At 40.8% G+C, this 12,500-nt stretch overlaps 1 protein-coding gene across 3 annotated transcripts in view; it reads right to left on the reverse strand.

Moving 5' to 3' along the window:
* The window catches only part of ROR1 (ROR family WNT receptor 1), a 167,964-nt gene that overhangs the window by 52,065 nt on the left and 103,399 nt on the right, over positions 1 to 12,500 (reverse strand). For all 3 annotated transcript variants that reach the window (XM_085884491.1, XM_085884492.1, XM_085884490.1), the window contains 3 exons: positions 3,103 to 3,174; positions 2,470 to 2,757; positions 1,321 to 1,357 (listed from right to left, as the gene is read on the reverse strand). In XM_085884491.1, the coding sequence (XP_085740617.1) occupies positions 1,321 to 1,357; positions 2,470 to 2,757; positions 3,103 to 3,174 (397 nt within the window). The remainder of the gene's footprint in view (positions 1 to 1,320; positions 1,358 to 2,469; positions 2,758 to 3,102; positions 3,175 to 12,500) is intronic.

Below are 12,500 nucleotides of genomic sequence, written 5' to 3' on the forward strand. Positions count from 1 at the left end.
AATGCCATGGACTACTACCCAAGGGGAGCAGCTGTGTATAATGGTCAATGCAGTAATTGTTTTGTTTCAGGCTCAATGAAAATCATTTTGATCACAGCATTAAAACTCACAAGTCAATCTAATCAAGAGCTGTGCATAAAATAAAATTTGGAATATCATATCAGAGCATCCTCATATCAAAGAAGATTTAGAGTATTGTATCAGTGCCGTATTGGAGGAAATACAAATTTATCAAATGGAGCAAAAAGGCCCCAAAAAACGATCATGTAAGATAATCACTTTAAATTAAACTTGAATGCACAGCCAAGGATGAAGAGGCAAAAAGCATTCGACCATGAAGCTCATCTGAGTCAGACTTTAAAAAACAAGGACATATCAGATGACTTTGACCTTTTTGACCCCAGATTGAACCACATAAAATGACGTTTCAGGGATGGGCTTCATGCATGTCCATTGTGCTGCAGAAAAATAACGTGATCACCAACTTTGATCAAAATCGTAATTTTAGAATCTGAGTGGGGTTGAAAAGGCAGTTTTCTTGAACATTTTTTTTACAATACAATGACCTATTTAAAAATCAAGCTTAATATCAAATCTGACAATGACCACCATAAGCCAACTTTCCACAAGTTTCGTGAAAAATCTCATCATTGGTTTTGGAGAGGTGTAATGTTGTATTTTCCTCAAGATATTTGAATAGATGGACCGGACAACCAACTGCCTAGAATGGTCCCAGGCTGACTAAAGACCAATGGCAAATCTTTCACACACAAAGAAGACTCGGTCAGGTCAACAGCTCAACTAGCTGGAAAGCATCAAACATAAGGAAAATTCAAACACACAAGTATGGCATGGCAGAGATATATGAGCATAGCGGTGAATGCAAGCATACTCAAGATTGCATCTGAAACCAACATACTTGGAAAAACCTTACATCTGATGACATTGATGACTAGTTGATGACATTGATGACATTGAGCAGCCACTCTTACACACGTGTGTAGTTGGAGTGATATGTGATCCTTCCTTTATTCATGAGATTATAATTTCTTTAAAGTGCTCATATTTCATACCATGCTCATATTCCCCCTACATTACTAAACAGGTAGGAGTATAAACAGCAAAAGAGAGGAGTAAAGAAAGGAAGGCGCATTGATAAGTTACTGAGTTTGCTAAAGGGAGTGGAACAAGAGGGAGGAGAAAAATGACAAGCAACTGGAGATGGTGGACAGTTACTGGGAGAGAGAGGGAAGACAATCGATTTATGAACAGGAGGTTGAAAGAGAAATGAGTACACATGAACTCAAATACCAAACTCACTGTGCTCCTCTGCCAGAGTTGACGGTTGGTGGTGGGCCTGCGATGAAAGAGAGGCCGAAATGAGAGATGCACTGAGCGCACAGTTGTCCACAGGAGCATCTACGCACTCGGCTGTGCAGATTAACATAGCACGCATTTCTGTGATGCCTGTAAGCACGGCTCTCCCCTTCGGCAAACAGTCCAAATCCAGGCAAACAATGGCCTCTCCGCCTGGCCAAACACAGAAGGCGGAGAGAAATGGGCCAGCGAGATGCCACCGGCTGAGGCCGATTGATCTAGTGCCCATGCTAACCACCTCAAAGGAAGCGACCGTTAACAAAATCTGAATGTCCTATTGCAGGCAGCGAAGGTATGTGACAGAAACGAAGATCTTTGGGGTATGTTCTCCAGGTTTAGTAAATCAAGTTAATTTAAAAAGATGAACACTTTTGGGGGGTTTGAGCCAATCTCGATGTTCATGGCTGACTGGTTTAAATGTTCAGTCACGTAATTTACCATTGTGAATTTGTCTAAAATTTGTACAATGTCAAGGAGTTTGCTTCTAGATGGTCAAACTTTGTCGAACCCTTGTACATGGTCAAGGGCGTTTAACTATTAAAAGCTTCCTTTTAAAGCTGGATATAATTTGAAGTCCAAATCCTATAATGAGTGATATCAAGAAGCGAAAAGACACTACATATTAAAAAGTGGAGTGTACAAGGTGCGGTAGTTTGAACTTGTTTGAAGAAAGTGAAAGGAGTGGATCATTGTTGAGTAACCAATAAGATTTGAAGATAAGGCTTTATTAAAAGCCTTTTCCCACACAAAGGAGCCCAGTTGGGATTTGAAATGTGCCTGCCTGCTCATGTTACATTCCCTATGGCAAGGCAGGTTTACATCCAGATAGGTATGGCCACCTGGTTGTGACAGCAGTGAGACACGGTAAGCGATCCATTTACAAATGTGAATTGTTACGTTCACCTCCAGAAAGATGAAATGTGAACTCCACATTGTAATTTCCAGTGTTTTATAAATATATAACAATAAATTAATTAGCTTGAGCAAGTCCAATGGTGTTTTTTTGTGTCGTGAGACGAGTATAAAGAAGAAAACAAAACTTGTGCCCATCTTTTCCCAAACAAAATGAAGTTATAAACGTGCTACACGCACCAAACTTGACGTAAAGGACGCCAGTGGTAGAGATGGAGTGGCCGGAGCTCGAGGCGATGCATTGGAAGTATCCTGTGTCAGTGGTGTGAAGGTTGCGGATGCGCAAACGTGACCCTCCCGTAGTGCGCCTCACACTCAGCCTTCCAGGCTCCTGCTGCACTGGAGCATCGTTCTTGAGCCAGCGGAAGGTTGGGGCAGGGTGGCCAGATACACGGCAATGCAGTGTAGCTTCCTGCCCCAGAGATGTCGTCAGGTTGTTCATAGGTTCAAGAAGGGTAAGATAATGATCTGTTGGAAGGGTTAGGGTGGTTGAGGGTTTTGATTCGGACAACCTATCAAAGGGAGTAACAGTATGACGATAAATTTGTTGGATTTAGATTTAACAGAGATCTAAGGCTCAAGGAGGACCTTGTACATAATTCACATGCAGGACAAGGAAATTATGAGAGATCAGTGTACTTTCAGATAAATTACAAGGATGTTAGTCGACATAATTGGACAAATCAACATAGTATGTAAGATTGGAACCTAGGATTGCAGGATCATGAGCTAAGTGCTCAGATATGAATCCCCCAAACAGTGAAAACCAATTTTATGACTTGTTTAAAAAAAAAAATTGGAAGTTGACATTACCTTTATCAATTGCATTTGGAGGTGATGATGTCACATTGTCATCTTCATAATCGCCGTCTGGGAGCTTGGAAGCTTTTGGGGGAAGGGCAGAGGGTAATAAGATATGCCAATGAGAAAAAAATAAGAGAATGGAAAGAAGAAGACAAAAGAAGTGATTTTTGAAATGAGACTGCAAAGAACGTGAGAGTATGTTGAGTAACATTGCGCTGAAGAGTGATAAAAAAGACAGACTGACTCCAATGTCAAACTTCTGTAGCTGACAAATCCCAGGAGACAAACTAATGTTTCTTTAATCTCTATCTTTGTTGCTTGTCCAGTGCATACAAATATATAATATGAGGAAACCGTTGGTTAGTTTTTATTCATTAAGCATGTCTGGTATAATAAATCATGAGGAGTTTGAAAGAATTGGACCTAAGAGGAGTTCCAGGTGAAGGTTACAATACCTGGAAGCAATTAATTTTCAAGCTTCAGCAAGCAATTCATTTTCAATACCAACAACCAAGAAAAAAAAAGAAATAAGAAATCACAATTCCAACTAATGCCGAATGACCTGTCATTGCAGTTGTGGAAAAGCCTGCAATGACTCTGCATCTGTCCCTCTCCACCCATTAAAATTCTGGTGCCTCGCACCTTTCACACAAAAGGCCACTGAAAACCCGAGAATGGGTGTGATTTGCAGGTGCTTGCAAAAGAAAGTTTAACCTAACGAGTACATTCACAAGTTTAAATAGCTCTTTTGTCTTGCATAAAGAAATGTGGTGACATCACTTTGCATTTTTACTCAAAGCGGGACATACCTCAACAAATACGTGAGCTTGATTTTCAATGAACAAATAGTAATGTCACAAAAATGTGAAGCCTATGGCTATGTACATTTTACATATGCACAGTTGAAGGTGGTAGGGGTTAAAAACAAAAAAAAATGAAGAAATGAAGGCCAGAGAGAAGGGATGTGAAAAAGAAGATGGCACTCAAGGAACTGGGACGTAGGAGTATCAGTCTATCAGTTTATCAACTTACTTCCACTGAAAGATGGGAGGGTGAGTACTGAGTCAGGAGAACAGGGGGGCAGAATTAGGGTCATCACCAGAGTATTATATATTATTTATCTATGGGGGGTATGGGTAAGGCAAATTCCTGTATATAGGTTTTCTCATGCATATTATCCACTACGAGTAGGAGTTGCCGGCACTGCCCAATGCTGTTCTAATCCTGTTGGCATTTTGAAGAAATCAAATTTTGTTTTTTTAATATTTTTTTGTGGGAGCCTAAAACACTTCCCTACACCCACTAAAGAACGGGGTCAGGGATCATTACCTCCGCCGAAGGTGAAGGAGGTTATGTTTTCACCCCCTCTCTGTTTGTTTGTCTGTCTGTCTGTCTGTCTGTCTGTCTGTTTGTCTATTTGTGTGCAGGATATCTCAAAAAGTTGTGAACGGATCCGGATGAAATTTTGTGGACACATTGGGTGTGTGACAAGGACAAACTGATTCGATTTTGGTGAAGATCCGGATCCGGATCCGACTACTAGAATTTTTAAAGTGATTCTTTACCATTGAGAGATAGGGCTAAACCGATATATATCACGATTTCTTAACAATGTATTGGGCCTGATATGTTCTCATGGATCAGGCATTGTGGAGCGGAGGTATGCGCTCTACCAAGTGCCCTTGTAACTTAATACTACATTACCTTTCACATAACCAGAAAGCCTTCGGCACTATAGAACGAGTTTTTTTTTTTTTCAATCCAAAACATTTCAACTTCAATGATGAACCTCTGAAAGTTTGATGAAGATCCGTTTGGTCACTTCTGAGAGAAATGGTGACACAGGCAGACAAACATGTTTATATTTCACCTCACTGAATTCAACCAGCCAATTTTTTTTGAGGTCAACATAGACCAAAAGGTCAACATAGGCCAAAGGTCAACAACTAAGGTGAGATTTCTAAAATCCTCAATTTTCATCCCATTGACTTTGAATTGGAAGATGATTTGCATATCAGGTCACGGAATTCAACGACCAATTATTTTTGTGGTCAACATAGGCCAAAATGTCAACATAGGCCGGAATTTCTAAAATTGTCAATTTTCACCCGATTCACTTTAAATTTGAAGAGAATTTACATATCAGGTCACTGAATTCAACCACCAATTATTTTTGAAGTCAACATGAGCCAAAATTCAACAACATGAGGTCAACATAGGCCAAATTTCTGAAATCCTCAATTTTCATCCAACTGACTTGAAATTTGAACAGGATTTTTTTTTAAACTACTATAATGTGTCACATGGTCTCGCAGTCATATTGGATGCAAGGGAAAATCTTTGAAAACCTTCATAGGAGAAACCGTTTAAATGATCAATGCAAAATTTAACTAATTGATCAACTACCCATGGGAAATATGGATTGATAAAGATGATGTCATCGGTCACATGGTCTGGCAGCTATATTGGATAAAAGAAAGATACCTTAAAAAACAAAAAAGTTGGCTTTCACCAAGTCGTTCTCAAGACTGCGCAGGGTATGTATTCTATGAATACCATCTTCTTTCTTTTCTTTTCTTGAGTCTTATTATTGCACATGACAAATTACAGCTCACAGTCCTAAGTCTAAGTTGGACAGCCACGTCACAGCACTGTCTGTTGTTCAGGGAATGGCCCAAAATCTGTGACATTTCTAAAGGTGACACTCATTCACAATGTAATGAATAATGTGATCTGAGTGACAACAGTCATGCTGGGATGTCTTTGAAATTCCATTTGTGGAGGTGGTGTAATGTCTTTGCATGGAGAGTACGAATCCTGTTGAATGCAGACTATCATTTCCAGAGGAGGTCAAAACCTGGAGGCTTTTCTGTCAAATCACTCACCAGGTCTTTGTGAGCAAAATTGTTGTTTGTCCAGAGATTGCGCCACCTGCCCTTTGTGTTAAACCCAGGAATACTGAAAACATTTCCAGAGCCCCAGAAAGGTTTGCATGACTTGAGTCTTGAGTCAGCTGGTGTCCGCTAGTTCCCACATGATGTTTACCTTGGTCTTGATTTTTTTATGTGACCCGTTTTAGGTGTTCACGGAATGTGAGGCTGCGATCAAGGGTTTTTTCATTTACTCGTATGCAGCCTGTGGCTGCTTGGCTGCATCATTTTCTGGGGGCACAGCTGTGCTGCTGATGCAATGCCCCTTGATACTCATAACCTGGTACTCATTTTGCCGACCTCAGAACGATGACAGGCTGAGTCAACCCGCCTAGTGTTGATAAGGACTTGAACTCAGGTCCCTAAGATTTTAAACCAGCCACCTTAACCGTTAATCCAACACCAAACCTCGATGAAGCGTGACTCCAACGTACTTGGGGAGCAGTTCATTCTTGGCTGGCTTGCCACAAAAGGAAACCTGGAGTTTGCTGTTAGCCAGTCAGTTGCGAAGATAGAAAGCAGTAACTGTCGTCTTAGTTTGGTTTGGGCAAAGGTGCCAGTGGATGAAGTATTGCATGTTTATCTTTAAGTCCTGGGACAAGATACTGCTGAGATCTTCAAGGTTGATTGCCTGTGTAGCAAGGGCAAGATCATCTGTGGAGGCAAGCTTTCTGGAGATGGTATGAAGCATGTTGCTCACATATATGTTGAAAAGGATTGGAGCTTAAACAGACCCTTAGGGAAGACCATCAATCAGAGTCATTATGGAACTTATTTGCTCTCTGAGTGAAACCCTATATCTTTGATTACTAAGCACAGAGGAATGGACATGTATTGTGTCTTGACACTTCAAAAGTCTGGCAGCTTTCAACAGAAGACCATGTTGCCGTACTGTCTCATAAGCGAATGAAAGTTCAATTCGTGCAACACCTGTTTTGAGTGTGCATTGGTCGCCAGCCTCAATGTGGGTTGTAAGTGCAAGTCCTTGATCAACATAGCTCTGACCAGACCTGAAGCCAGCCTGTTCATTGGGAAGGTTGGGCTCCACCAGTAGAGAGAGCCTGGCCAGGACATGCTCAAACAACTTGTATGTCATACATAGTAGAGATATGGGCCGATAGCTAGATGAGTCAGCAGCAGGTTTCCCTGGCTTAAGGATGGCAATGACTTTTGCCTCTAGGTTGATGGTACGATTCCAGTTGCATGGATATTAGTGAAAAGAGAAGCCAACCAATGACATCCATGAGGTCCTAAGTTATTCTATAATTCGGGATAGGTGCCATCAATTCCTGCTGCTTTCCTTGCTTTCGTGGAGGAAAGACCAGTGCCAATGTCTGTGGGAAGGAAGCAGGGATGTAGGAGGAGATGATGAAACAGTCTTGGAGAGATCCTTATGGACTTCATGGCAAGCCTCCTTCGTTGAAGCCACTTTGGAGTTGAGGAGCAGCTTAGAAAGAACAGCATTAGCCAACAAATTGGGAGGTTGATGTTGAGCATGTGAAGCAGCTCCGAGATGCCTTAGTAAGTTCCATGTCTTTCAACTTGAATGAGTGAAATTGTAGTAGCCAAGCTCCTCAACAGTCTCGTGCTATCTTTGTCATCTGGCCATGTTCAGAGTTTCCAAGAGCTCAGATGCAACGTCAGGATCCCCAGAAGCTTCATACAGTTGGAGAAGTTGGCCAATTTCTGGGAACCAACAAGGTGTGTAGTTATTTTAGTATTTTCCTGAGTTATTGCAAATCTGTGTAGATGATTGTGAAGAAGAAAGACGCTGAATTTATTACATCCAAGGACCGTTATAAATCAATAAAAAGGCAGGGCATGCCATAGGATGTTCTGCTAAACTTCAGATTTTGAGGAGCCATGGTGTGGGAGGAAAATTAGTCCTGAATTACTGCTGCAGTAGCTGTTAGTGCAGTAAGATGAGAAAGAGAGCAAATTTTTCTTCATCATTGGAGAGTAGCAAAGAGCAGACACCATATACTTATGGCTAGTAACACAGACAGCAGTCTGTTTGATTGAGGAATTTTGTAGCAGCAGCATACGGACTACAGGCTCTTGGACAGGAAAAGTCCAAATTTAAATCTAGAAACAATAATCGGTACTTTCAAAGTGCTGTAACCATCTCAGCCGAATTTCAAGTTCAATCCCTTGATGTCCATCGTGCCTTTCATGTGAGACAATTTTCTTGATGTGAGTATGAATTGCACAACATACTCTGCGGAGTGAAGATAATGTAAAAATACAGTGAGGTAAATGTTTTCATTTATTTACTTCACAGGTAAAAACAGCCAATAAGTTCCTGTTTTTAGAGACCATGTGACCCAGACCACACACAAATGTGGAAACAGACATTTGATTACTCCAGCAGATGTTTGTGAGAAAAACCTACAAAAATAATGTGGCATTCCATGAGTATTTCTGAGCATTTTCTTGTTTCATTTAACTCATAATATATACATATTGATGTTCACCTCAACTCCCCCACTGCTATTTACTTCGTTTCTCTGTGGTTTTTTGCTCTGCACACATTTGCTTTTTCACATTTTCCTTGATTCTGCTGAGGTCAATCTTGCCATTATGTTCTTCCTCTGTAGACTTCTTTCCTCCTGTCTTTAACACCCCACCAACTCTTTATTATGATAAGTTAGAGAACAAGTTCGAGTTTCATGGCTTTTCATCAATTTTTCACAGAGTTATGCCCTTTTTGGAAATTATAAAATATTGCATCGTTAGGGGACATTGTTAGGGGGCAAAGCAAGTCTCGCTCTTGTTATATTACCTTTGTTTTTTTGTACGAAGTTTTCAGAGCCAGGAAGGAACCAATTCTGAAGGTTTTTCCAGAGTAAAATAGGTTTTTTGGAGTTTGTTTTTTTTTCCAAGTAAAATGACCTATTTTCAAGAGTAAATTTTAACAAAAAAGTGGATTTTATATGTGCTTCTACTGAACTAACCTTTTCATTAAAACAAAAAAGTGAACATTGTAAAAGACAAACAAGTTTTCCAATGCAGAAAGAACTTTTATGGTGAAAAGGAAGCCTTTCATACGACCACATCACTTGCTCACCTTGAAAAAGGATGAGCAAACATTTACAAGTTCTTCAAGGTCATTAGTTTCTCATTCAACTCACATGAAATGTTGTGCAGTTCTTTCTCCTTTCCATGGGCAGACAATCTACTAAGTGCATGACTCTCGGTGACATTTGTACTCATCGTCAAAATGAAAACCATTATGTTTATGCTCTTCGCACTGTTTGTACCTGCTAAGATCGTGAGAAATCAATTCATTATCAGGTGACATTTCTAAGACTCATTTTAAAACTTGCCCTGTCCTTTGGGTCTAGGCGTTGTGTGTCAAATAACGAGCACTTATATAAACAGTTGATAATTTTAGATCAATAAATTGATAACACACAGAAACCAAATATATAGCATGGCTTTAAGATTGTTAAAGCCGGATATACTAAACGACAAAATGGAATGAAATAAAAACTTTGTACGGCAGACATTGACATGATTAGTATCGTATAGCAGTTCATACGGCAGTCAAGGCTGAAATCAAGATGTAGTTATCCCTAACTTAAATAAAAAAATAAAACCCTTATATTGGTAGGATTTCAACCTGTGCTATTTAAATTTATAGTCGATCTCATGAACAACTTATCTATGAATGCTGAACTTGGTAATCAGATGTTGAAAACATGTGGGAGCCGGCAGCGGAGCAGAAGAGCAGCAAATTATTGGAATGGATATTTTCGCATCTTAAAGCTGCCCTCAGAGTCACCAACATATTGATTGCCCTGCCCTTACAGCAACTCACAATAAATGCAGACTAGGCTTGCAGCATCACAAACATGAGTTGTGAGTGTGTGGCATTGGAAAGAAAGCCAATCAATTTTTACTGTATTTGTCAGTCTGTCAAAATACACTGTATGTTGCAATGTCTGAGGAACACTGACTGATACATTTAGTCATATATGAGGGTTTTGTCAGGTAAAGCAGGTGAAAGTGTGGATTGCTGAGGGTTTATGAGCACCCATGGAACCTCAAAATAATTTCAAAGGATATTCGTGGATTTCCTTGGACCTGTGCAAATTGTCTGTAATAAACATAGACATCTTTTTTTTGTCATAGAGCTGTACTTCACAACAATTATAATCATATATTGAACACTGATCAAAATATGCCACAAGTGTTGTCACCAGTGTTGGATATATATCTTTTTCTTTCTTTCTCCTTTTTTATCTCTCTCTCTCTTCCTCTCTCTCCTCCTTGAATATGCTAATCATCTTCAGAGATTTGGGCTCCACTGAATCAAGAACTTGCACATGCAATTCAGGATTTCCAGCCAAAATGGGGAGCTCTACTTCATGTAGCTCCTCGTGAATTAGTTGTATGTTGTGTGGAGTCAACATCTTTCTCTTGAGTCCAGCTTGAAATCTAGTCTGTCCAGGTAAAGTAAGCTCCAGATTGAAACAGCATTGGGGAAAATGGAATGTTCTCCTTCCTGAGAGATACTGTGAGGATAAGAAGCTCTCCACTTTACAAGGGGAGAATTGTTGATGTTTGGAAGAGTGCGATCCATAAGGACTGAGTAAGGAAGAACCTTGCAGAAATTTCTTTGGGATAAAAGCCTTTGAGACAAAAACAGAGTTTAAGCACTCACCAATGTTGTGAGGGGTGTCTATTGTGGATCCACCATTGCTGAGTCAAGCAAACAAAGTGGAGAAAACATTGGAATCTGATTTATTGGAAGCCATGAGATCTTCCAGAATGGAGACAGAGAATAGCTCAGATTTAAGATCAACATGTTGGTGACATACAGCGAGTATTAATGATTGGTACCTTCCAGGTGACGTAGAAAGCCAAAATTTTGCGTGGCGACGGACTTCAAAGCCAATACAATGGAAAAATAAAATCACAGAATCGTCTCAGAACATCCTTAAATTAAAATATAAAGAAATGAAAATAAATAAATGAAAAATCAAATGCAGGTGAGTGACTCGAGACAATGGGGAAGCACGGTTCGTATACTTACACAATGTGTAAGTACACCCCACTAACATATATATATATATATATATATATATATATATATATATATATATGTAAATATATTGTTACGGAATTTAGAATCTGGTCTGATGAATGAATGCATCCACACATCCAGATCCTCAGACAGTTCTTTCCTTAAATGTATGTTCAGATTAGCCCCATCCCCATGTCTAAAGGGATTTGAAATGTGATGCGTTGAGAAGGGTAAAGGATAGATCCCCTCTCTGATGGGAAGCTTTTTTCTTGACGACAGACACGTTCACACACATTTCTTTCACGAGCTCTGAAGCCCGCCCTCATTTTTTCCTCAGCAATAATCTTTCACGAGCTCTGAAGCCCGCCCTCATTTTCCATCAGCAACATTTCTTTCACGAGCTCTGAAGCCCACCCTCATTTTTCCTCAGCAGCATTCTTTCGCGAACTCCGACGCCCGCCTTCTTTGAGAGCGCAAGGGTCGTCATGGTAAGCGTGCCCCGGTGAGGCGGGGTGAGCTTGGGGCAGATGGCACCCGGTGGAGACGGCCCGGGGATATAAAAACGAGCGAGAGAAAGCGTGAGGGGTGTTCTGTAAGGAAGGAAACAGCGGAGGAGAGACGTTCCAGTGAGGAAACAGCGAAAGAGGGACATTCTGAGAGGAGAGAGACGTTCTGAGGAGAAAAAGTGGGGAGTGGGAAAGGCGAAAGAGGGACGTTCTGTGAAGAGATACGTTCTGAGATTAAAAAAAAGAGTGAACGAAAGAGGTACGAGAGAGAAGCAAGCAGGAAGCGGGTGTAGGCGCACAAAAAGAGGAGAAGGAAGCGTGTGTGTGGGTGTCTGGCCAGCACCAACAGCGAGACAGTTTATCCTGCCCAGAGCTTTGGCAAGCGAGCGTGTGGACTGGCGTTCAAGGCTGCCCGTGAGAGGCTGTACGACAAAGCTGGGTGCTGGCGATGGACGTGACACACACACGCATTTCAGAACGTTTTTGTTTCACAGACGACTTTCTGGTGAGCAAGATGATTTCTCCCCCTCCCCTCCCCCTGTATGATCCGTTGGGTACCCTTGTCTGTGTATAGCTGTAAGTCAACCCCCGTTAAGCTTCTGCTCTTTGTCTCTTTCCTGGCATTTTGATTGATTTTGCTTTGAAATTCTTTATTTCCCTCAGCAAATAAAAAGTTCTTTTTATTCAATATTAATAAATTATTTGTCGATTTCCAACCTGTCCGTGTTTGTCCTTTCCTTAATTGGTCTAGCATTGTTCGAACCGAGATAGACTGGGAGGTAATTACCACAGATTTGACCAAACAATCGTCGGCTTGCACGAGCGGTTAAAACGCTCGGCCGCCTTAATTAAAATCTCATCAGATAATATTGGTACTTTGCCGAGAGCGCGCTCCCCGCTCAGGTAAACAGGTGGCCTCTAGTAAAATGGAATAATTAGACG

Source organism: Eptatretus burgeri, chromosome 6 (genome assembly GCF_056783735.1).
Source record: "Eptatretus burgeri isolate ZD-2024b chromosome 6, Ebu_testis_v1, whole genome shotgun sequence".
Lineage (NCBI taxonomy): Eukaryota > Metazoa > Chordata > Myxini > Myxiniformes > Myxinidae > Eptatretus > Eptatretus burgeri.